Source organism: Eptatretus burgeri, chromosome 4 (genome assembly GCF_056783735.1).
Source record: "Eptatretus burgeri isolate ZD-2024b chromosome 4, Ebu_testis_v1, whole genome shotgun sequence".
NCBI classification, from domain to species: Eukaryota; Metazoa; Chordata; class Myxini; order Myxiniformes; family Myxinidae; genus Eptatretus; species Eptatretus burgeri.
The window spans coordinates 22,506,349-22,531,302 of NC_140964.1; the positions used below are offsets into that span (position 1 = coordinate 22,506,349).

At 42.7% G+C, this 24,954-nt stretch overlaps 2 protein-coding genes across 4 annotated transcripts in view; one reads left to right on the forward strand and one right to left on the reverse strand.

Annotated features, from left to right (window-relative positions):
* Positions 1 to 13,414, reverse strand: part of PIGN (phosphatidylinositol glycan anchor biosynthesis class N) — a 138,475-nt gene extending 125,061 nt beyond the window's left edge. For both annotated transcript variants that reach the window (XM_085877149.1, XM_085877150.1), the window contains exon 1: positions 13,236 to 13,414. The gene's annotated coding sequence lies outside the window, so the exon portion shown is untranslated. The remainder of the gene's footprint in view (positions 1 to 13,235) is intronic.
* Positions 13,415 to 14,060: 646 nt separating this feature from the next.
* SHCBP1 (SHC binding and spindle associated 1) overlaps positions 14,061 to 24,954 on the forward strand; it is a 105,041-nt gene continuing 94,147 nt past the window's right edge. The window contains exons 1-2 of one of the 2 annotated variants that reach the window (XM_085877155.1): positions 14,061 to 14,170; positions 15,262 to 15,423. In XM_085877155.1, the coding sequence (XP_085733281.1) occupies positions 15,270 to 15,423 (154 nt within the window). In that variant the 5' untranslated portion in view covers positions 14,061 to 14,170; positions 15,262 to 15,269. Of the gene's footprint in view, positions 14,186 to 15,261; positions 15,424 to 24,954 lie in introns of both variants that reach the window. The other variant, XM_085877154.1, reaches the window with a different exon arrangement.

Below are 24,954 nucleotides of genomic sequence, written 5' to 3' on the forward strand. Positions count from 1 at the left end.
AACGTCCGTGGCTTCTCTTTTGCGCTTCACCCCTCATGTTTATTATACATGGCCAGAACTCTCTCGAAAAACAACCCACACAACCACCGGAAGGTAAATTCTCCCTTTCCTCGCCAGAAGACAGTTAAATCGCAACTTCCACCCGAAGGAGGCATACTCACCTCATGTCTCAGCGCCTCTAAATTATCACTCACCAGTCACCAATATGACCTTTTCTTGAACACAAAAGAAAGCAAGAAGAGACATGACAAATATACCACAACAAATGTGAATCTCCACCCCATTTCTGAAAAAAACTAACTGCAAGGCCCAAACCCCCTCCCTCCCCCCCAACCCCATTCCAGGATGCAACATTTAACATGCTCATCATCCCGCCTTTAGAGTCCATCCAGTTATTGCCAACATTTCTTCACAATAGGCATCAAAATGAGTTTAGACGCTCACATCAGTCGCTCCACTGTTCGTGTCACTGCTCGCCGCACGGTTTGCGTCACCGTTCATGTCATCGCTCGCACCACTGCTCACGTCACCACTCGCCCCACCACTCGTGTCACCGCTAGCCCCACCGATAACGTCACCGCTCGCACCACTGCTCACGTCACCACTCGCCCCACCGCTTGCCCCACCACTTGCCCCACCGTTCGTGTCACTGCTCACCCCACCGTTTGCATCACCGTTCGCCCCACTGCTTGCCCCACCGTTCGCATCACCGCTCGCCCCACCGTTCGCCTCACTGCTCGCCCCACCGCTCGCCCCACCGTTCGCCCCACCGTTCGCCCCACCGTTCGCGTCACCGCTAGCCCCACCGTTCGCGTCACCGCTAGCCCCACCGTTCGCGTCACCGCTTGCCCCACCGTTCGCGTGACCGCTAGCCCCACCGTTCGCGTCACCGCTAGCCCCACCGTTCGCGTCACCGCTAGCCCCACCGTTCGCGTCACCGCTAGCCCCACCGTTCGCGTCACCGCTAGCCCCACCGTTCGCGTCACCGCTAGCCCCACCGTTCGCGTCACCGCTAGCCCCACCGTTCGCGTCACCGCTAGCCCCACCGTTCGCGTCGCCGCTAGCCCCACCGTTCGCGTCGCCGCTAGCCCCACCGTTCGCGTCGCCGCTCGCCCCACCGTTCGCGTCGCCGCTCGCCCCACCATTCGTGTCGCCGCTCACCCCACCATTAGCATCACCGCTCACATCACAACATCACAAAAATCAGATGTTTCCTGTAGTTCTTAACCAGGTTTGCACAGACTGCAGCAGGGATTTTGGCCCACTCCTCCATACAGACCTTCTCCAGATCCTTCAGGTTTCGGGGCTGTCGCTGGGCAACACAGACTTTCAGCTCCCTCCAAATATTTTCTATTGGGTTCAGGTCTGGAGACTGGAGAGGCCACTCCAGGACCTTGAGATGCTTCTTACGGAGCCACTCCTTAGTTGCCCTGGCTGTGTGTTTCGGGTCATTGTCATGCTGGAAGACCCAGCCACGCCCCATCTTCAATGCTCTTGTTGAGGGAAGGTTGTTGGCCAAGATCTCATGATACATGGCCCCATCCATCCTCCCCTCAATATGGTGCAGTCGTCCTGTCCCCTTTGCAGAAAAGCATCCCCAAAGAATGATGCTTCCACCTCCATGCTTCATGGTTGGGATGGTGTTCTTGGGGTTTTACTCATCCTTCTTCTTCCTCCAAACATGGCGAGTGGAGTTTAAACCAAAAAGCTCTATTTTGGTCTCATCAGACCACATGACCTTCTCCCATTCCTCCACTGGATCATCCAGATGGTCATTGGCAAACTTCAGACGGGCCTGGACATGCGCTGGCTTGAGCAGAGGGACCTTGTGTGCGCTGCACGATTTTAATCCTTGATGGCGTAGTGTGTTACTTATGGTTTTCTTTGATACTGTGGTCCCAGCTCTCTTCACGTCATTGACCAGGTCCTGCCGTGTAGTTCTGGGCTGATCCCTCACCTTTCTCATGATCATTGAGGCTCCACGAGGTGAGATCTTGCATGGAGCCCCAGACCAAGGGAGATTGACTGTTATCTTGAACTTCTTCCATTTTCTAATAATTGCGCCAACAGTTGTTGCCTTCTCACCAAGCTGCTTGCCTATTGTCCTGTAGCCCATCCCAGCCTTGTGAAAGTCTACAATTTTGTCCCTGATGTCCTTAAACAGCTCTCTGGTCTTGCCCATTGTGGAGAGGTTGGATTTTGATTGAGTGTGGACAGCTGTCTTTTATGCAGATAACCAGTTCAAACAGGTGCAGTTAATACAGGTAATGAGTGGAGAATGGGAGGGCTTCTTAAAGACAAAACTAACAGGTCTGTGAGAGCCGGAATTTTTACTGGTTGGTAGGTGATCAAATACTTATTTCATTCAATAAAATGCAAATTAATTATTTAAAAATCATACAATGTGATTTTCAGGATTTTTGTTTTAGATTCCGTCTTTCACAGTTGAAGTGTACCTATGATAAAAATTACAGACCTCTACGTGCTTTGTAAGTGGGAAAACCTGCAAAATTGGCAGTGTATCAAATACTTGTTCTCCCCACTGTACATTAGGATGAAACGGGTCTGGTGGCTGATGGGGTTGTGTTGCATTGGGATTGTCATACATGTACTACATATAAACCTTTACAACTGTAGAGGAACCCATGTGTAGTTTGAAACAGCAAACTGAGCTTTTCCTGGTTGCTTTATGTAGCCTTCTTTGGCTGGGTGTGTGTGTGTGTGTGTGTGTGTGTGCGTGTGTGTCTGTGTGTGTGTGTGTGTGTGTGTGTGTGTGTGTGTGTGTGTGTGTGTGTGTGTGTGTGTGTGTGTGTGTGTGTGTGTGTGTGTGTGTGTGTGTGTGCGCGCGCGCGCGTATATGTCATGTTGTGTAGAATTACTAGAAAGCGCGCGCATGTGCAGTGTGTCACCCCACATAGAATAAAATGTGGAGCTCCTACTTGGGTGTTGTCTTGCCTTTGACCACTTAATCCCACAGATATGTCACAAATGGTGACGAGTTTGGTGCTTTGCTTGTTTTGCATTGCTCACTATGGTGTCTGTGGGGATTCTGTTGGAGTAGGCCTACCAACCAGATGAGGACTGGGAACATTTTGCCGATAATTTGGAATAAACTTCATTGCTAACAAGATGGCGGCGGCAGAAGATGCTGATTGTCACCAGGCCGTTCCTTCTCACAGTGTGTGGCAACACAGCGTTTGCTCTGATAAACGATCTCATCTCCCCTGATAAACCAAAGGACAAAACCGACAACAAACTGGTGGAGATTGGCCAAACTAACAGCTTGGCCAAACACAAGAAGCCAAAACCCGGGAAAATTGCGGCCTACACTCACGTTCTTTAAGTTCTACACTCACGGGGAAAAAAGTTCGACACTCACGGGAGGAAAGAAGGTCAGTTGGTGTTTAAGTTTGTTGCTGACCTTCGCCGATTGGCTGAATATTGTGAATTTTGTGACACATTGGGCGGGATACCGAGGGATTTTTTTGTTTTTGGCATCAACAAAGAAACGATCTTCCGGAAGTTGTTGGCCGTTCCCGATCTTGATCTGACTAAAGCTGTGTCGATCGCGAGTGACTACTGATGAAGCCGAGTAAACCTCCATTTCACCGATCTACTCAAAACAACATATCAGTTCAAAGGGTGAGTTTTTCTGAGCCAAAGCATAGCAATGGTTCATCGGGTTCTCAAACAGGGAGGTAAATCATGCTGGCTTTGGGGTGGCAGACACTTACCTCACCTGTGTCATTTCAAATATTGCTCCTGTCATAAGTGCGGAAAACCTGGCCATCGATGCAAGATGTGTCGTCAGACATCCCAACATGGCATGACTCACCACATAATCGATTTTGCTGCACCAGTGACAGATGGTGAAGCAACACCTCCTGCTTCTGAAGAGTATGATTTGCTCAGTATGTCAGGCAAAAGCAAACCCATTGTTCTGGATGTCAAGCTGAATGACATTCCCATGGATATGGAGCTGGGCACCTGGGCCAGTCAGTCCATCATAAGCTCTGAAACTTTGAAAAGGCTATTCAGCCAGAAGACAACGAGGCCAGTACTCATACATGTGAATGCCAAGTTACCAACTTATCCCAATGAACTGATACCTGTGATTGGTAGTGCTAATGTGAAGGTAACCTATAATGAAGTGTCGCAGACACTACCCTTGTGGACCATACAGGGAAATGGGCTGGCACTATCTCAGCATAATTGTAGTGAATCCATCAAACTTGATTGGCCTGCAATCAAATTGATGGTTTGTGATGTTAATCATAATGTCATTCTGGACAAATACCCCTCTTTATTTGAAGGTGGTGTTGGTACCTTTAAAGGTGTTAAAGACAAAATCTATGTGGATAAGACTGCCAAGCCAGTCTTGTGTAAAGTGAGGACTGTACCTCACATGATGCGTCGTAAAGTCGAGGCAGGGGCTCGACCACCTGCAGATGGAAGGTGTTATCAGTGCTGTTGAGTTTAGTGATTGGGCATGTCCAATTGCCCCTGTATTCAAGTCTGACAGTAGTGTTTGGATTTGTGATTACAAAAAAACAATCAACAGGCATTCCAAACAGGACCATTATCCTCTGCCCAAAGCAGATGACGTGTTTACGACATTTTTTATGGGGAAGATGTTTAACTGCCTAGATTTGGAATCTGCAAACACTCAGATGTTGCTTGATGAAGACTTCAAGAAGAATATGTGCTGTAACACTCACAATGGGTTGTTTTTGTATATTCTCTGTCCTTACGACATCAAATCAGCTGCTGATATATTTCAACGTAATATGGAGAATCTGAGGAAATAAATTCCCAACCTTGTGGTTTTTTCAAGATGATGTTTTGATCACTGGCCGCACTGAGCCTGAACACTTGCGTAACCTCGAGGCGGTTCTCAAACGTCTTGTCAAAGCCAGTGTTAAGGTGAAATGTGACAAATATAGGTTTGTGTTACTATCCATCCATTGGGACCATATTCTGTGCAGAGCGTCGGTGCTGCTGAAGCAGTCTCCTGGGCTATTGGGCACAATCCTGGATGGGTCACCACTCCGATGCAGGATACTTGAATGGCTCAATCATCCCAGCAAGCTGGTACTCATTTTACCGACCTTGGAAGGATGACAGGCTGAGTCAACCCCACCTGGTTTAAGTCAACGGGAAAGTGGGATTTGAGCTCAGGATCCTAGGATCCCAAGCCCGCCGCCCAAACCATTAAGCCAACACCAGGCATTTACATATTGTACATATATATATATATATATATATATATATATATATATATATATATATATATATATATATATATATATATATATATATATATATATATATATATAAACACACACATTATGCACTGGTAAGTACTTACAAAAGTGATTATATTTGAAGTTATAACCTTAATTTAGAAGCAATTGCCCAATTTCCCAACTGCCCTGATCATCAGCTGTGCACTGTTTTTCATCGAGGTTTTGATCCTTTTAGCCCAGAACCTATCCAAACAGTGGAACCACAACCCCGGTCACAGGTCGACATCAGTAGATTACTGAACATCAATGGACCCAAAACCTCAAAGTTGTGTCCAGAAGTGGAATTTCTCAATCATATTACACTGAACAACAAAAATTTTTTACTGGAGATGTGTAAAGTGATTTAGACTAATTTGGGTACGCTGATTTCAAAAATCATAACCGTTTTGCAGTATCACGTCAGGATTTTCAGTAACAGAAATATTCCCATTGCCTAGAAGTCAGGATTTCAATGAAATTTACAAAAATTCATTTATTCATTTATTTCATCATGAATGCTTCAAAATTATAGAAATTACAGAAAAACTCCACTAGAATGTAATTAAAAATGCTTTAGGCATTTGGCTTTGCGTTTGTGCTGCTCTGTGTCAGTTTCACGATGCAGGAACCAGCAGAAATCGCCCATCATGTTCGGGTTGTGCCGCCCTTGGTAACGCGTCTCCATGAGTGAAATCTCTTGGTGGAATCGCTCGCCGTGCTCGTCCGAGACTGCTCCCAAGTTGTCAGGGAAGAAGTTCAGGTGCTGGTGTAGGAAATGGATTTTCAGGGACATCCTGGAGCCAAGTTTCCTGAAGGACTCCAGCAGCTGCTGCACTATTTCTTCATAGTTGTCCGCGTGCTCGTTCCCCAAGAAGTTGTCCGTCACAGCTTTGAAGCTCCTCCACGCTGCCAGCTCTTTGGGGTTTAGAGTTGTCGGAAAAGTTTCGTCCTTCATAATCTGTCGGATTTGCGGTCCAACAAAGACACCAGCCTTGATCTTGGCCTCCGACAAGGTGTTGCCAAACTTTTCCTTGAGGTATAAAAACCCACGCCCATTCAGATCCATTGCCCGTACAAAACTTTTCATCAAGCCGAGCTTTATGTGGAGTGGTGGAAGGAAAACCTTGGCTGGGTCGACAAGGGCGACATGCTTCACGTTGTGTCGACCAGGTACATGCTCTTTTCGCTCTTCCCAATCTTTCTTCGTCCAGTGATTCTTGTCGTCTCTGCTATCCTAGAGACAAAGGAAGCACATGTATTTCGTGTAGCCTGACTGCAGCCCTAACAACAGCGCCACCACTTTCAAGTCTCCGCAGATGTGCCAGTTGAAGTCATTGTACTTGATGGAATCAAGCAGCTGCCGCATAGTCTCATAGGTCTCTGTCATGCCGAATGCGTGAGCCAGTGGGACTGATGGTTTCTCGTTGCCATTGTGGAGCAAAACAGCCTTCAAGCTGTTCTTCCCCGAGTCGATGAAGAGGCGCCAGTCTGCAGGATCGTGATCACACCCAAGTTCTTTCAACAGACCGTTGATGTCACTGCAGAATGTCATCGTGTCTTCCATCTCAAAGAACTCAGCCATGTCTTTGTGACGTGCTCTGAACAAGGATATCTTGGTGTTAGGTTCAAGTAGATTCCACTGCTGCAGCCTTGATCCAAGCAGCTCTGCCTTCGCCTTTGACAGCGAGAGATCTCTTACAAGATCATTTAAGTCTCCCTGGTTCAGAAGGTGTGATTCTTGAGTGTCGGGTTCAAAAGGTTCATCATCACCATCCTCTTCACCACTGCTTACAGCTATGTTCTGATCAGCTGGAGGTGTTGGAACGGGGTTCTCGTCATCATGAGGCACAGGTTTACGAGCAGAGACGCAGTCAGCGTACTTGATGTGACCTTTATTCTTCTTGTTGAAGCCGGCGATGCTTGTGCAGCAGAAATAACAATCATCATGATGATTCTGCGGCTCACGCCATATCATGGGCACCGCAAATGGCATGCTCACGCGCTTGCCCACCAACCACTGAGTCAAGGTTGTGTGACAGCTTGTGCAGCAGATGTGTGGTGCCCAGCTCTGTTCTTGGTCCCCCACCTTACACCCGAAGTAGTGAAAGTAGGCGGCCTTCATTTTCACTGCTGTAGATATACTTCGCTGTTGATCTTTTTTGGTATACCGACCACAGACATAACAGAAGTTGTCAGGATGATTGGTACAGGAACGCCTACTCATCTTTATCTGAAAGAAAGAAATATAACACAAGTTAACAACAATTGTACGAAATAGACATGTTAAAGACATATGTAAATTTCATTGAAATCCTGACTTCTAGGCAATGGGAATATTTCTGTTCCTGAAAATCCTGACGTGATACAGCAAAACGGTTATGATTTTTGAAATCAGCATACCCAAATTAGTCTTAATCACTTTACACATCTCCAGTAAAAAAAAATTTTTGAAATTTGTTGTTCAGTGTTATCAGTGTTGATGGGACAAGGCCCAGAAGGTCCAAGATTGAGGCTATCAGTAATGATCCATTTTTGGTGAGCACTACTCAACTCAAAGCATTCCTGGGTATGTTGAACTACAAGCAAATACCACCTGTCACTTCGCTGAAGGGAATACGAAGGGGGGGGGAGGGTGAGAGAAAGAGGGGGGACAGGAGAGGGGGGAAGGAGAGTGAGGAGATAGAGGGGAAGAGTGACGAGGGAGGGAGAGTGACGAGGGAGGGAGAGTGACGAGGGAGGGAGAGTGACGAGGGAGGGAGAGTGACGAGGGAGGGAGAGTGACGAGGGAGGGAGAGTGACGAGGGAGGGAGAGTGACGAGGGAGGGAGAGTGACGAGGGAGGGAGAGTGACGAGGGAGGGAGAGTGACGAGGGAGGGAGAGTGACGAGGGAGGGAGAGTGACGAGGGAGGGAGAGTGACGAGGGAGGGAGAGTGACGAGGGAGGGAGAGTGACGAGGGAGGGAGAGTGACGAGGGAGGGAGAGTGACGAGGGAGGGAGAGTGACGAGGGAGGGAGAGTGACGAGGGAGGGAGAGTGACGAGGGAGGGAGAGTGACGAGGGAGGGAGAGTGACGAGGAGGGAGAGTGACGAGGGAGGGAGAGTGACGAGGGAGGGAGAGTGACGAGGGAGGGAGAGTGACGAGGGAGGGAGAGTGACGAGGAGGGAGAGTGACGAGGGAGGGAGAGTGACGAGGGAGGGAGAGTGACGAGGGAGGGAGAGTGACGAGGGAGGGAGAGTGACGAGGAGGGAGAGTGACGAGGGAGGGAGAGTGACGAGGGAGGGAGAGTGACGAGGGAGGGAGAGTGACGAGGAGGGAGAGTGACGAGGGAGGGAGAGTGACGAGGGAGGGAGAGTGACGAGGGAGGGAGAGTGACGAGGAGGGAGAGTGACGAGGGAGGGAGAGTGACGAGGGAGGGAGAGTGACGAGGGAGGGAGAGTGACGAGGGAGGGAGAGTGACGAGGGAGGGAGAGTGACGAGGAGGGAGAGTGACGAGGGAGGGAGAGTGACGAGGAGGGAGAGTGACGAGGGAGGGAGAGTGACGAGGGAGGGAGAGTGACGAGGGAGGGAGAGTGACGAGGGAGGGAGAGTGACGAGGGAGGGAGAGTGACGAGGGAGGGAGAGTGACGAGGGAGGGAGAGTGACGAGGGAGGGAGAGTGACGAGGGAGGGAGAGTGACGAGGAGGGAGAGTGACGAGGGAGGGAGAGTGACGAGGGAGGGAGAGTGACGAGGGAGGGAGAGTGACGAGGGAGGGAGAGTGACGAGGGAGGGAGAGTGACGAGGGAGGGAGAGTGACGAGGGAGGGAGAGTGACGAGGGAGGGAGAGTGACGAGGGAGGGAGAGTGACGAGGGAGGGAGAGTGACGAGGGAGGGAGAGTGACGAGGGAGGGAGAGTGACGAGGGAGGGAGAGGGACGAGGGAGGGAGAGTGACGAGGGAGGGAGAGTGACGAGGGAGGGAGAGTGACGAGGGAGGGAGAGTGACGAGGGAGGGAGAGTGACGAGGGAGGGAGAGTGACGAGGGAGGGAGAGTGACGAGGGAGGGAGAGTGACGAGGGAGGGAGAGTGACGAGGGAGGGAGAGTGACGAGGGAGGGAGAGTGACGAGGGAGGGAGAGTGACGAGGGAGGGAGAGTGACGAGGGAGGGAGAGTGACGAGGGAGGGAGAGTGACGAGGGAGGGAGAGTGACGAGGGAGGGAGAGTGACGAGGGAGGGAGAGTGACGAGGGAGGGAGAGTGACGAGGGAGGGAGAGTGACGAGGGAGGGAGAGTGACGAGGGAGGGAGAGTGACGAGGGAGGGAGAGTGACGAGGGAGGGAGAGTGACGAGGGAGGGAGAGTGACGAGGGAGGGAGAGTGACGAGGGAGGGAGAGTGACGAGGGAGGGAGAGTGACGAGGGAGGGAGAGTGACGAGGGAGGGAGAGGGAGGGAGAGTGAGGATGGGTGGGGGAGGGAAGTCAGCGAGAGGTGAGAGGAAGGGAAAGCAGACGTGCAGTAGAGCGTCAATTACAATTCATATTGTCTCATCAAAATGATTCTGCATAGAATAACAGTGAATATAGTGTGGATGAAAATTTCTCTAAAATTAACATAATGGGTTTAAGGGTGATGAAAAGATAAAATGGTGCCAATTAAACTTGGTTGATAATTAACTTGAAAAAGTAAATGTTTTTACTTTTATAGCACAATGTATTGTTACAACACTTTAATGGGAAATGTATTCAAATATTACATCTATGTGCTCGGACATGTATCTATTTTGAATATATATATATATATATATATATATATATATATATATATATATATATATATATATATATATATATATATATATATATATATTTGCATTTTAAACGACCTATCTCTTTACTGTATTGGAAGGTTGAGAGCTCTGATAAGTAAAACACACCTCCTCCCCAAAACAGATTGGCTTTACAAATAATCTTTAATGTATATTCAGGAGAAAATAATCATCTATCATATTATTTAGCATATTAAGGGATTCTTACACATAAATAAATATATATTGGTGCCTGAAAGTCTGGCTGGAAGCATGAGTCTGGCTTCAATGGAATGGAATGTGTGTCTCAGTGGTATCCAGATGTCTTCATTGCACTTTTATCAACTTCAGATTGTAAAATCATTCCCTCGCCCTTTCAATTTGGGCTGAACTCCTGACATCCAGATAACCACTACCAAGGGGCCATGTGTAATCTATTCCAGTACCCAAAGTGCTGCAGTCTTGGCACCATCCTGTCTCGAGGATGACAAAAACATTGTTTCAAGATATTCCTCCCCCCCCCCGCCCCCTTACCCCTGCATGTTATATAAGAACTCAAAAAAGTCCACGTACAGCAGAATAAGAGGAAGAGAGTGTTGCTTGCTTGTGTTATTGAATCTCCTCTGGTTCTCCATATGCATGCATAGTGCGTCTTTTAATAAATGACTCAAACGTACAAGAGGAATTGAGAATTATTCGACAATAGACACAAAATAATGTCTGAAATCCATTTTCTACCAGTCATACTATAAATACCGCCCGGAAAGAAACACCACCTGGACATGTCCGGAGACAAACACAGTCCGGAGACAAACACAGCCCAGAGACAAACACTGGCCAGACAAGTCCGGAGACTAACACGGTCCGGACCCATCCGGAGACAAAACACGGCCCCGACACGTCCGGAGACAAAACACGGCCCGGACACGTCCGGAGACAAAACACGGCCTGGACACGTCCGGAGACAAAACACGGCCCGGACACGTCCGGAGACAAAACAAGGCCCGCACACGTCCAGAGACAAAACACGGCCCGGACACGTCTGGAGACAAACAAATATGGCGTGGACAGGTCCAGAGACAAACAATGTCCAGAGATAATGCTCGGACACATCCGGAGACAAACAAATACGGCCCAGACAGGTCCAGAAACAAACACTGTCCAGAGATAAACAATGCTCGCATACATCCTGAGACAAACTCCATCTGGAAACAAACACTGCCCAGACACGTCAGGAGACAAACATCGCCTGGAAACAAACACCACCTGGACACGTTCGGAGACAAACACCCACTTGGAGATAAACACCGCCCGGACACAAACAGAGAGATATATATGTGTGGGAGGGTGCTGCACTGTATTAGGAGGGGGCAAGGTGGCGGAGCAAGGATGGGAGAGAGAGAGAGAGCGAGAACATAATGCTTTATGAACAAAACACACAGTATGTATGTATGTATGTATGTATGTATGTATGTATGTATGTATGTATGTATGTATGTATGTATGTATGTATGTATGTATGTATGTATGTATATATATATATATATATATATATATATATATATATATATATATATATATATATATATATATATATATATATATATCGGGAATTGGCAGATTGGAGTCATTGTGATTACTGACTACAGTACGTCCTGTATACAACCCAAAAACCTTGAGTAGCTTTCACCTTTGTTTTGGAGGAATTTCAGAAAGCAAATTAAAAACATAAAGGCTACATTATAGATGTATCAAGGAGACGTGCATCAACATCAATCTTTACAAATAGCTGTGTGTGACGGGTGGAAAAAAATTTGGCTCTGTAATTTAGAAAATACGTTAACACGGCAAACGGCTCGGAAATCCGGTGTTATCAAATTAATTTTCCTTCAAAACTCACAAAGAGAACGCATATAACCTTTGTAAAGCACATCCGAGTCATATAAAATAACCAATTGCTTTAGAAACAGTCACGAGGACACAGGAAAACGTGATCGTTCGTATGCTGAGGTTAAAAATTGAAACCTCCACCACTCATCTTCATCATCATCACCATAAGATATCCATCTCATTTTGGCACTCATTTCGCCAACCTTGGAAGGATGGCAGGCTGAGTCAACCCCACCTGGTATTAATTCAACAGCCTCGTAGGATTATTCCCTTCGTTCGTTATTATTCCAGTTGTGAGCCAAGTACCAGAACCCAATGTTTGTGTACTAGATCGTCGTGTTGGAACCTGTGACTCCTCTTCCTTCACGACCTCACGAGTCTGCTAATATCAGCACTCCACAAGCACACTCACACCCCTTTTGCAACACTCTGCTTTACAATGTTTTTTTTTGCCTCCGCACCAAGCGTGCCGGAGGCATTGTGTTTCCGGGTTGTCCGTCCGTCCATCCGTCCGGATTTTCGTTTACACGATAACTCGAGAAGCTAATTGTAGAATTTCATCAAACTTGGTACAAAGGTAAAGTAAGACGGGGCAATTAAGTGATTAGATTTTGGGCCAGATGTGATAAAGGTCAAGGGTCGAAGGTCAAGGTCAAACTGAAATTTTACTCTTTACGCCCTAACTCGAGAAATATTGGTCAGAATTTCACCAAACTTGGTACAAAGGTAAAGTTAGACAGGTCAATTAAGTAATTAGATTTTGCACCAGATAAGATAAAGGTCAAGGGTCAAATATGTCAATACTCAAGTGTTTGTGCGGGAGAGCGGAGGAATACCCGTCGACTGTGCGCAGTCGAATTACTCAAGTTTTTAATTTGTTTTATATTTGGGATGGGGAGGGGGTGATGAGGGGGGGAGAGGTTGAATATTAACATGTTTTTTGAAGTTAATTGAACGCGCATGCGCAGTGTGACACCCTGCGTGGAATAAAATGTGGAGCTCACACTTTGGTGTTGTCTTGCCTTTCACCCCTTCTTATATTAATCCCATGGATACGTCACAGTGTGTGTACACACACACACACACACACACACACACACACACACACACACACACACACACACACACACACACACACACACACACACACACACACACACACACACACACACACACACACACACTTAGATGACAGCCAGGACAAAACAGGTTGTCAGTTGAAGATTGAACAAACAACTCGTACATTCATTCACCAGTCCATCCATTCCCAACCCACACTTGCCTCAAAGGTCTTCCGGCCCGTGATGGTCTGCCTCTGTCGTCTGTGCGCACTGGAATAACGAGAAGCTTCCCAAAATGGCAACAACAATACAAATTCTCATCCGCAAAGGTATCAGAAAGAGAAACAAAAAATAAACGTTCAAATTAATTCCAGTTCCGGTGTTTTTTTTCAGACCGTAAAATCGGAAATGACGTCACATGTGAAGCAGAGGAGGAAGTTGTTGTTTTTATTTTGTTGCTTTAATCATATTCCTACAATAAGTTGTGTATATAAAATAAAAATAAGTAGTTTAAACAGGAAGTAATGTATTTTTGACGATCCAATAATAAGCCCCTGAAACCTACGCATCTCCGAACTCTCCCGAATCTGTCAGAACAACCTCTTGAATTTCAAGAGAGACTTGAAATGAAATAAACATCAATCCTGAATCAATAAAGAGGAGAAATACAACGATCCGAGAATAAAATTGTGCTCGTACAAGAGCCGGAAGGTTATAATGTCTTCAGCAGTGAAGGCGTCTCTCCGTTTGTGTCTTAGTTGTGTTTTAAAGCGCATATTTTTGTGTTTGCGGTAAATTCATCAAAACTATATGTATCACGAAGTTGTTTAAATACCGTTATCAAAGATTGGTCAATTCAAACCGTGACGTATCAGCGAAATGTTTACCGCAGCCTTTATACACAGTATGGTGGCCACAACGGCGTAGTTTGCAACAGTGTTATCATTCGCCGGTTGCAAAATTGTTCGACTTTCCTCTCTTTCTTTTTTGCGCATCGTTTATTCTTTGAACAACGAGTTTGAGTATAAATATTGTTATGGATTTGACGGCGTCATTAGTTTTTAAAAAAAAAAGAGGGATAGAAAAAATATTCACCGGAAGCTGTTCTGCTGCGGGAGATTTCAAATCGGGTGTGCTGTTTTCGGCTTCTCACAAGGTTTATTTCATCAAGGTGGTGTTCACCCGAGATTCTTGTTTCCCATAAGCTAAACCCATCATGTAAACTGGAAATTGGGTGCTTTGATGTATATTTTGAGTGACACATCAGAATTAAGGGAAGAGTTAACATGATAATCTATTTTGAATAAACGTCGACGGCTCTTGTGAAAGATAACATTGTTAAATGAGGAGAACGACTGCATATATATATATATATATATATATATATATATATATATATATATATATATATATATATATATATATCAGGAATTTTCTATGTATTATTTTACAACTATCAGTATTTTTCGTTTACATGATATATCTTTTGAATCCTTGATTATTCCCCCCCCTCCCCCGGAGGGAGGGAGCGGGATATTGTTATCGTCCTGTTTGTTTGTCTGTTTGTTTGTCTGTCTCTCTGTCTGTCTGTCTGTTAGCAACTTTACGGCAAAACGGCTTTAGCAAAGACTATCAAATTTAATCCACAGGTGGCCAAAGTACCTTGGACGACCCCATTAACTTTTTTGGGTCCAATTGGATCAAAGGTCAAGGTCACGAAAAGATCAAAATCTTTTTTTCGCTCATAACTTCGTCAAAAATGATCTGATTTACTTCAAACTAAGCTTCTAGTGAACCTTATTCTATTTGTCACTTATAATCCTACCCATTCCTATAGTGAAAAATGCATATTTGTGAAGATCGGTAGGGTCCGAAGTTTTGGGGGTCATGGACATCGGTCCAAATTACAAATTTTCCATTATAAATCAAAAAAGGTTAGGAATATGCGTGTTTACTAAGGAAGACATATATCAAGTCCTTTATTGGCTTTCATTTGACACCATGACCTTTGACCTTATGTGGCCTTGAAAGATCAAAATCATTTTACGGTCATAACTTCGTCAAAAATGGTTTGATTGACTTCAAACTAAGACTAAAATATTCCTTATTCTATTCCTTATAATCAACATTCAGGTTAAGGATGTATCAAATTTAAATTTGATCCCCAAAATAACTTTATGCCTTAAATGGGTGGGATTTGTTGTGCCTGCCACCACTTGTTTGATATGTACTCTCATTTACCTCAAGCTTTGATCATGGAATCGACTCCAGAGGAAGAGAATAAAACACACCAGGCTCACAGAAAAGAGTCGGGGCGCGTTGCTGGAGAGGCGGGGCGCGTTGCTGGAGAGGCGGGGCGCGTTGCTGGAGAGGCGGGGCTCGTTGCTGGAGAGGCGGTTGACAATACAAGTAAGAAGTAAATGTATTTTACACTTTGTCTCACCAAAGATGGCTAAAGCTACAAGGAAGAACCCGTCAGTAGAGGATAAATGGGGCTTCTGAGGCATCCATGCAAATGAATGGGGAAAAGGGAAAACTCTCTGAATAAACCCCGAAAAAGCCCAAAACAGGAGACTGATTCCTCCCCCCCTCCCCCATACAAATGAATGGGGAACCCTTTCTGACTCAAGGCCCAAAAACCCAAAATAGGAGACGATTTTCTCCCCCCCCCCCCCTGCCTCTGACTCTGTCTCAAGCCCTGAAAGCCCAAAATAGGAGGCTGATCTCTGCCCCATTGAGCAAATGTTAAATTGAGACTTGCTGATTAAAGCACTTCTTTCCACTCAAAGAGTGATCCAATGATTATTTGTTCATGTTCTACTCAAGGACATAAATTAATTTTCCGATTACATTCATCACCATCGAGTATATTTACAAAGATTATTTTGGAACTTAGTTCTTGGTTTATATGTCTTTGTTGAGCAGAAATAAAATGATAAACTTCTCTCGATGCTCTTGTTTGACGACCTCCTGATCCACAAATCATTTTGAGATTGTAGTAAATTGTTTTTCCATTGTTTAATTGATAACCATGGAAGTTTTCAGTCCATTCAAGGACATTTATTTTTTCCTCTACATCCTCCAACTTATTTGTAATTGAATTTATCCGCTTATTTGTTTTATTTACTTTTACCCCAGTTATTTCTTAATATAAATAAGACTTATTTGATATTTCTCACATTCTTTGTTTCCCATTTAAATACCAAGGCTGATTACATATCCACTCTTTGGTTTGGTTATTGCTTGGTTCTATCATTTATAAATCAGTAAAAAGATGCCCCTTAACACTTGTATTTATAACCATAAGGGATACTCTTGATTCCATTCTCTAAAATATATATTTTATCATCAAAAGCTCCGAATGCTTTCTTATTAATCTCTTCTGTATATAATTGATGTTTATAACTTCTTATTGTATTCATTTTTCTGTACTCTTCCTTCTTTATGGTTAAAAAGTTGTAATAATGTTTAAAGTTTATTGTTTCCTTGATTATATTTTTCTTTATTCCCTTTAGCTTCTTATTACATCTTTCAATGTTATTATTATCAATATACATAAAAGCATAAGACTTTGATCTCAAACCCACAAATTCACTCATGACCTTTCCACCCAACTCATTCTTAAACTTACCAATGAGCTTTTTATTCTTTAATGAAAACAACGTACTATCAGACTTATAATTACTTGTATCATACATATCAATATTATCAATCAGATCCTCATATACATCACTTGTCCTAATTTCTAATATAAAACTATGTATCCATTTATAGCAATGACACATTATTCTTATACTTTGATTTTAAATTATTATCATAATAGTCATACATTAACGACTTTGACAAGTCAAGAATTGATGTTCCTATATAAATAGGTTTATCCATTTCAATACTCTCTTTTTTTTTCAAATGAATAGCACAAAAGTTCTCTGAAAACACCTCCGCTCATTCAAAACTTGGCCTATTAATTAACTTTGAAGCCTGTTTCCAAGTTGTAGAAAGTCTTATGTTTGTCGATTCCTTACATTTTCCATATTCTTTCCAAATACAGCATTATTCATTAATTTATAAAAGTCCTTCTCAAAATCTGTTTTTGCCTCTGTTCTCCTTTTTTGTATTAAAATCAATAAATTTCTTTCACCAATGACTTTGTCTAAATTTCAACATTCGATGAATTTTTCTCACTCTCAACCCAGCAGATAAATATTGTCTCAAGTTCCTTTGATGTAAAACATAACTTTCTTTATCATTTAATGTTGTAGTTTTTCAGGAGATTTACCTTTTATATTAAATTACTGTTGCTAATCACTTTGCCATTCTTTTCTTGGACTTTCTTTATCAGGGGCATAAGGTTGGTCTTTATGTTTGTTATGAAGTTCTTCTGGATATTTTAAATCGACCTCAAAATAATATCCAACTTCCGCTTCATCCAATTATTTTTGAGAGGAGATAACAATGTCAAGAAAAACTTTTTCATAATGTTTTTCTTTAACCCATTTAAGTTTTCCATAAGGTAAAGATTGAGACACAGCCCACCCATACAAATTGTTAATGTCAATACATCAGGTAAGAGTTGTCCTCATTCTTATTATAATCAGGAAGGTATTTGTTATTTGCTTTAGCATATCTCTTGGAACATACTTGAGATATTCCTCCTCTTTTAGCCTTCTCTGTCATTAAAAGCATATCAATATCACTGATTAATTCCAAATTTTGTTTTGTCATTTTTAACATAGAACTCCAAGACAAGCCCGGGGCTGTGTAATAGTGAACGGGGTCTAATCCATAAGAATTTTTACTATGACAGACTGTTCTAAAAGTTTCAAACACATCAACCAATAACAATACATCAGTTTTAAGATACAAATCATGATATTCTCCAGGATTCTTTATATTAAACTTCTCCCAAACCTTTTTAGCTTGTGTATAATCTCTATCGGAAATATGAGTTTTATTTAACTTTCCATAGAAACTTTCCCTTGAAGGAAGTTGTGTTTCTTTAAACTTCTCAAATGAATCCATATAGTCATACGGATATATTCCCTTTTGTGATAAGAGATCAATCTCTTCTTGATTTGAGAAATGTGATTTTATGATTTGGGAAGTTTTTAATATTTAATACTAAGTTAGATAATGCACTTGACATAAACTTGTATGTGTCAATAAATCTGATATGGGGTATGTATGAATTGTTTTTGTGAATGAGATGTATTTTTGATCTGTGTTAGGAATGGCAGAAATATCTCCAGATGTCTTTGAAAGTTCATTTATAAATAGATGTGTGTCATGGTGAGCGTTGTTGTGAAGAAAGACAGGAATAAAGTTTGGAGGCTTGCAATTAAGATTACAACGGGAATGAGCTGGACCTCTATATTTACCAGTAAGATGACAGTGATCCCTAACCTTGACGTCTCCCTCAATTTTCTCCTCACAAATATGACAGATACTGTTCTTTCTAAATTCCTTTTTCTCTCCCTATGTTAATGACATTGGTTTATAGGTTTTAACCATTATTGCTCTTAGTCTTGTACAGTCTTTTTCCAATCGTCTTACAAACCCCTCTGAGGCATCTTCTCTTCTTTAAAGTTCTAACTTGTTGTATTCATCACCAACAGATGATTTGATGGAATAACAGAAACCACAAGGAGTGTGTTTTTGATATTTGTTTGTGCATGATTTATTTGGATTTGGAGAAACAGTCTATCTTTTCAAGGATACTTTCAAAATCAGCATATATTACAAACGGATGTTTTATAGATTTATTAAAATCTTTGAATATGTTTCAACCTGCTTTTGGAAAATTGATTACGGTTGATTTATGATTACTACAATATTTCGAATGTTGATTTAATCGTTCTTTTGTGTGAAAGGAGTTGAGGCATCTCTTACAAGGATACGTTTTACATTTTCTCTTGTATAGTTGTGATTTGGTTAATCTTGAGAAATTTTTGATGAAAGCATAATGTGATTTTTTTTTTCCTTTGAAGTAAAGTGGAGAAGGTCAATGTGTGTTTCATCATTTTTATAGTTGTTTGAAAATTTTAATATCTGAACTTTGTTTGTATCCGTTAATCCATATACATTAAGACATAGATTATTAATTTTCTCAAATTTAGGAATATCCCTCAATGACGTTGGAAACTTTAAATCTTTAACATTTAATGTATACTCGTATTTCTTATAATGTTCAACCCTTTCAGGATTCCATTGTGGAGGATGTGAGTGAGCAGGAACAGACCATAGAAAACATTTATTATCTTTGTTCTGAATACTAGTGCATGCCCATACGTGCGTGACGTCATATCAAACGTCGTGCCCGTACACGTGTGGTGTCAATTGTGACGTATCAAACTAAGAAGAAGAATTGTGACATCAATTGTGACATCATCGCACCGTGTCCTGTCATTGGTTTGGTAAATAAATGGCCATAACTTGGGAAACAGCTGAAACTGATGAAGAAGAACGATATCAAACCTTGAAAAGGCACATACTCAGGTCCCAAGCGTCAATTGTGACGTTCTATCAAACGAAGAAGAAGAATTGTGACGTCATAGCACCGTGTCCTGTCATTGCTTTGGTAAATGAATGGCCATAACTTGGGAACCACTTGTCGAATTAATATCAAACCTTGAAAAGGCACATACTCAGGTCCCCAGCAATATACCTGGCAAGTTTCAATTAGATCGCACCAGTATTTATCGAGAAACAGCACACACACACACACACACACACACACACACACACACACACACACACACACACACACACACACACACACACACACACACACACACACACACACACACACACACACACACACACACACACACACACACACACTGCTGGAATTATAGATAGATTAACAACCGCTTTCTTAAGTTTTATCTCTTTTGGTAAATTAATATAAGAAGAAGCTTGAAGAGGATCTGATTTTAAGATGTGTATATCTAAAAAGATTGTTTTTGTAGTAGTAAATCCACTACCTACTAGAGTGTTATCAACATCTTGTTCTTGTCTTTGGAGTTCATCGTAAACATCACATCTTACAAAATCTTGAAATGATGAGATAAATTGAGGGTTTGTCCTCGTATAGGGAGTAGTTTCATCGTCTTGTCGCACCATATTCAATTTTACTCCTATATAAAACTTAAAAGTTTCCTTTCACTTAATGTGTTTTTAGGTCATCTCTTCCGAGATGACCTAATAAAGCCGGACCAAATATCCGTCCGTACGTCCAGCCGTACGTCGGTCAACAATTTTTCTTTCCGATCTTGATGAAACTTTAATGTGGGTAGAGGTCGATGAGTGTTGCACAACGATATAACTTTTGTCCGGGTTAAAGGTCAAGGTCACGAGGTCACGTAAGTTATAAAAATCGCCATTTTCAAAACCTATCTAGTCTGCCATTCTGCAAGAAATTCGGCAACTGTTTATTGGTTATGATAGTAAAAAATATTATCTTGTATCTAACTGGACAGATTTTTGAATTTCCTTCCCGTTTGATCCTCACGTGATCTGGAAGATGGCCAAAAACGCCGATGCGATTCGCAAAGAAGGAAGGAAGGAAGGAAGGAAGGAGAAATGAAATATAAATATAAAACACATTTTTAGCCTTTTATATTTCTACATTTTCTGCCAAAGGTGCAAAAGTTTCAAAACCCGAAATATAAACGTCGGCATTTATTTTCAAAATATAATTTCGTGCGTGCACGCCAAAATGCCGAGTCATCTTTAACCAAACTGCACAGTTCGAGCTGCGCAGTAGAACTGCGCAGTAGTCTTCGGTCATAACTGAACATTGAGAACTTGTGGTATTATAGAGATATAATACCATATTATAGATATTATAGAGAATTATAGATATTATAGAGACCGTCACCCCCACATGGGGGTAATTTTTAATTATAGTTTCAATACTTTGTTTAACCACATCAACAGCTTCCATGATTGAAGATGGTCCAGGGTCTTGAAAACGAAACAAACTTATTTTTATTCCCGTGCTTTTGAAGAAAAGCGGAAATATTGTGATTGTCTCCGCCGTCCTTCCGTCCGTCCTTCCTTCCTTCCTTCCGTCCTTCCTTCCTTCCGTCCGTCCGTACGTCCATCTGTCTTACCCTGTAACTCCTCCTACACCGTTTGAAATAGGAACTTGAAACTTTGGGACATGGTAGATATATGTATGGGGAAGTGCACAACACTTTTGGATTTTTGATATGACCCCTCGGCGCCGGGCCAGAGGGGTTGGGGTCATGGTGGTCAATTAAAATAAATTGTCTTGTAGCTTTTTAAATCAAACATATTAATGAGTTATACATTTAACAACATATTTTTTTAAATACATGATGATCAGAGGGTGCTTGGGGGGGGGGGGTAGAGGGTGCTTAGCAGATAGGGGGTCAAAATAGCTCCTCCTACACCGTTTGAGAGAGGAACTTGAAACTTTGGGACAGTAGATATATGTATGGGGAAGTGCACAACACTCGGATTTGGCTGGGCCAGAGGGGGTGGGGTCATGGGGGCTGTTTTTTTTTCAGTGTATTTACCATTGTACATGGAAAATTATTTTATGAAGAACTTACTTATGTGGCCCCCATGAGTGACAAACAGTCACAGGTTTTACTGTATTTATCTAATTGATTATGAATAATTATAATTAATATTATACACAGTTCATTCCTATGATTAAATTGATGCACAGTTCTATATTGCTGGACAGTGTTAAATTAATGTTTCCTGAAATGTTGACATGCTTGCAATGACTTCTGATTTAGTAAACATAGTAAGTCTTTGGTCATAAAGCACATCAAATAGAAAAGAATAGCCCATCCATTTTGCAAGATAAAATTTCACCTCGCGTTAATGGGACAAAGCAGTGCGCGCGGGAATATGCGATGGTGTGCCATCGATAACGTAGTTCTAGTTTTGATAGTTTTGGTCTTCCACCACCTGGTGAAGTAATGAAATTTTTGCTGTATGGTGTTTGTCAAACATTTCAAGTCCACAAATTAAATTCGAAGTGTTGTGGTCAATCATGTCTTTATGTGTTATTTCAACTCAACAAAAATAAATTTTTTAATAACATTATTTTTAATCTAATATAAATGACTGATGTTGGTAAAGATGGTTCTATCTTTGGTGTATCCCAATAACTGGATGTTGATTTATCAAATTATTATACAAAAGCACAGGCTGAACGACAGAAATATAGTATAACAAAAATTATTAATATGAAAAATGCTTATAAATTAATAAATTATCCAAGCCCGACTGATGCGAATGACTTGGTGAGATTAAGTGATTTATCACAATATATATATATATATATATATATATATATATATATATATATATATATATATATATATATCCTTAAATAAAACTGTTGTGTATTCCAAAGATACAGAAGTGTTGATTTTATCTCCAGGTCATACAGAATTCACAGTTCCAATTCATATAAATTTTTATAAAGAAGGGCGTATCGTTTGTATGAGAATAGAACAATGGGGGTATGATATGAATGATTTAGGGTATAATTGGTCATTTAAAATTAACCGAGAATACCTGGAACAATTAAATGAGTCTCGTAAGGAACAATATTATACACTTGGTGCTGAGAATGAGTTTTGTGGAAGCACGATTCGTAAACAACAAATAAAAGAATTTAATAAGGGTAAATTTAATAATGGTTTTGCCCTAGTTTATATCATGAAAACAGAAAAAAACAGGATTATATATAATAAGTAGGGAAATACAAAATGATTTAACTATGGGAAGATGGGGAGGTGTTTCCTGTCATAATATTAATCTGTCATATATTTTTGATACATAAATGACAGCAAGAAGGCTTCAAGAAAATTATCGTTTCTGTGTCCAGGCATATCTTCAAGAAAAGGGTATTCAGTATTTTAATAAATATGTTCTACAACATTTTAATGAGGTATTTTCAATAAATGATTGGTTTTATACTGATTCATTCGGGCTGCGACACTTTGAGTCAGTCGTTTTTCTTTCTCTATCTTTTATTTCAAATAAAACCCAACGAGGACGCTCGGTGGGCTTTTCGCGCCATTGTTCTCCGCGCTTGGTGTGAGGGGAGAGAAGCGAGGGGAGGGCAGCTGGCGCTCGATTGGTGGATGCGCGGTGTGACGCGGCCAGGGAGGAGGAACGCCCCTCTTCGAGACCTTTCTCGAAGCGCCTCAAAGGGGGTGGAGCAAAGATCGGGGCGGAGCAACAGGGCGGAGCTACGAGGATATAAAAGTCAGAGACGGGGGAAGCAGTTTTGTAGATGCTCTTGCTTGGTAGATGCTCTTGCTTGGTGGATGCTCTTGCTCGGTGGATATACTTGCTTCGTGGTTGCTCTCGTCTTCCGGCTCGCTCGTCCTGGTGGCCGCTAGCGGGGTCTTTTGTGGGCAGTTGCAAGACCCTGCTGGCGGGAAGGAGCGTCCGCCATTCCCCTCTCCCGACTTCGGGCATCCACGTTCCCCCCCCCCCGCCTATCCGCGCTGGGATAGCGCCGAACACTCGGTCCATGGCATCGAGTGGCCAACACGTGCAGGTGCGAGGCACGCCGGAGAGGCCTCGCCTACCACGCTCGGGTACGGAGTCGCGGCCAGGCGGGACCACGACGACGGACGTCGGAGAGGGACTCGACACGCTCAGGGAAGTCGCGACTTCCATTTCTTTTGGGTTCTGTGTAAGCGTGTGTGCGTGGCGCCAGTCTGGTGAAGTAAAATTGTATAAGTGTTCTGTGTAGTAAATCATATTCGGTTGTAGCTCTGCATCGTTCCTTGCTTGTGTTTCTTTACGGTGATTGTAAATACGTGTATTGCTTTTATTGTATCCCTGTGACTGTAATATACGTGCCTTCCGTGCTTCCGTATAAATTTTCTTGTCCGATTGTTCCCCGTTTCGCTGCGTACTTTCCTTCATTTGAATCTCCATCTTGCTTCACGAAACGGGTTCGTCGTGGGCTTAATACGCCCGATAATTAATTGGAACCGTCGAGGCCGACGATAACACCGCTCGGTTATCCCGATAGCACGGAACGGACCGCTTAAGCGGCCCGTGTCCGGAGTCGACCTGCGGCGAGGTGCGATCGCCTGGTTTACCATCCGCGTGGGTACTTAGGTAGGTTGAGTTTGGCGAACAACCCTATCCCACGCGGGTGGCCGATTGGCACGATCGTGGTGATGCCGAAAGGCCCACCCGTGACTAGCTCCCGGCGTTAGTCCGAGAGGGTCACGAAAGAATTGTCCGTCCGGTGGGCGACGTGCCGCGATTCGAGTCCCGTGGCCGATCGCACGCCGGCGGGCGCGAATTCGCAACAATATGTATGATATTCTATGGGGTGTAAGTGATTCAAGGATAGTAAAGGACGAGGAAGAGTTGAAGAAACTGTGAAAAAGGAGAAGAGAGAGGAGGAGGAAAGAGAGAAGAGAGAGAAGGAGGAGAAGGAGAAGAGAGAGAAGGAGGCGAGGGAGAGGGATGAAAGAGAGAGAATAAATAAATATAAAAATATGGAAACCAGTAAGATTAGAAAAAAGATTGGGGGTATTATAGAAAATAAATAAATTTCAATGCACCGAAGAGGAAAACAAAGAATTGACAAGTCTATTAGAAATATTTTCGTCAAGACTATTAACATTGTTTTCAGGGAGAAGATATAAACGAGAAAGTGGAGATAAAGATTATATTATTGATGATGTTGGTGTGATTGACATTAATTGAAGTTTTCCATTTTTTTTCTAAAATAAATGGAGGAGAGAGTGAATACATTTCTGAGGATTCTTTATGTTTTCAAAATTAAGATTCAAATGTGCATGTTGGAAACTAAAAAGGTTTTCGCTCTCTGTAGGAATTTTTCTCATAAATAAATGAGTTTGTCTCAAATGTAAAAAGAAAACTAATACAAAAAAAATCTCATATTTTAAAAGTAAAAAT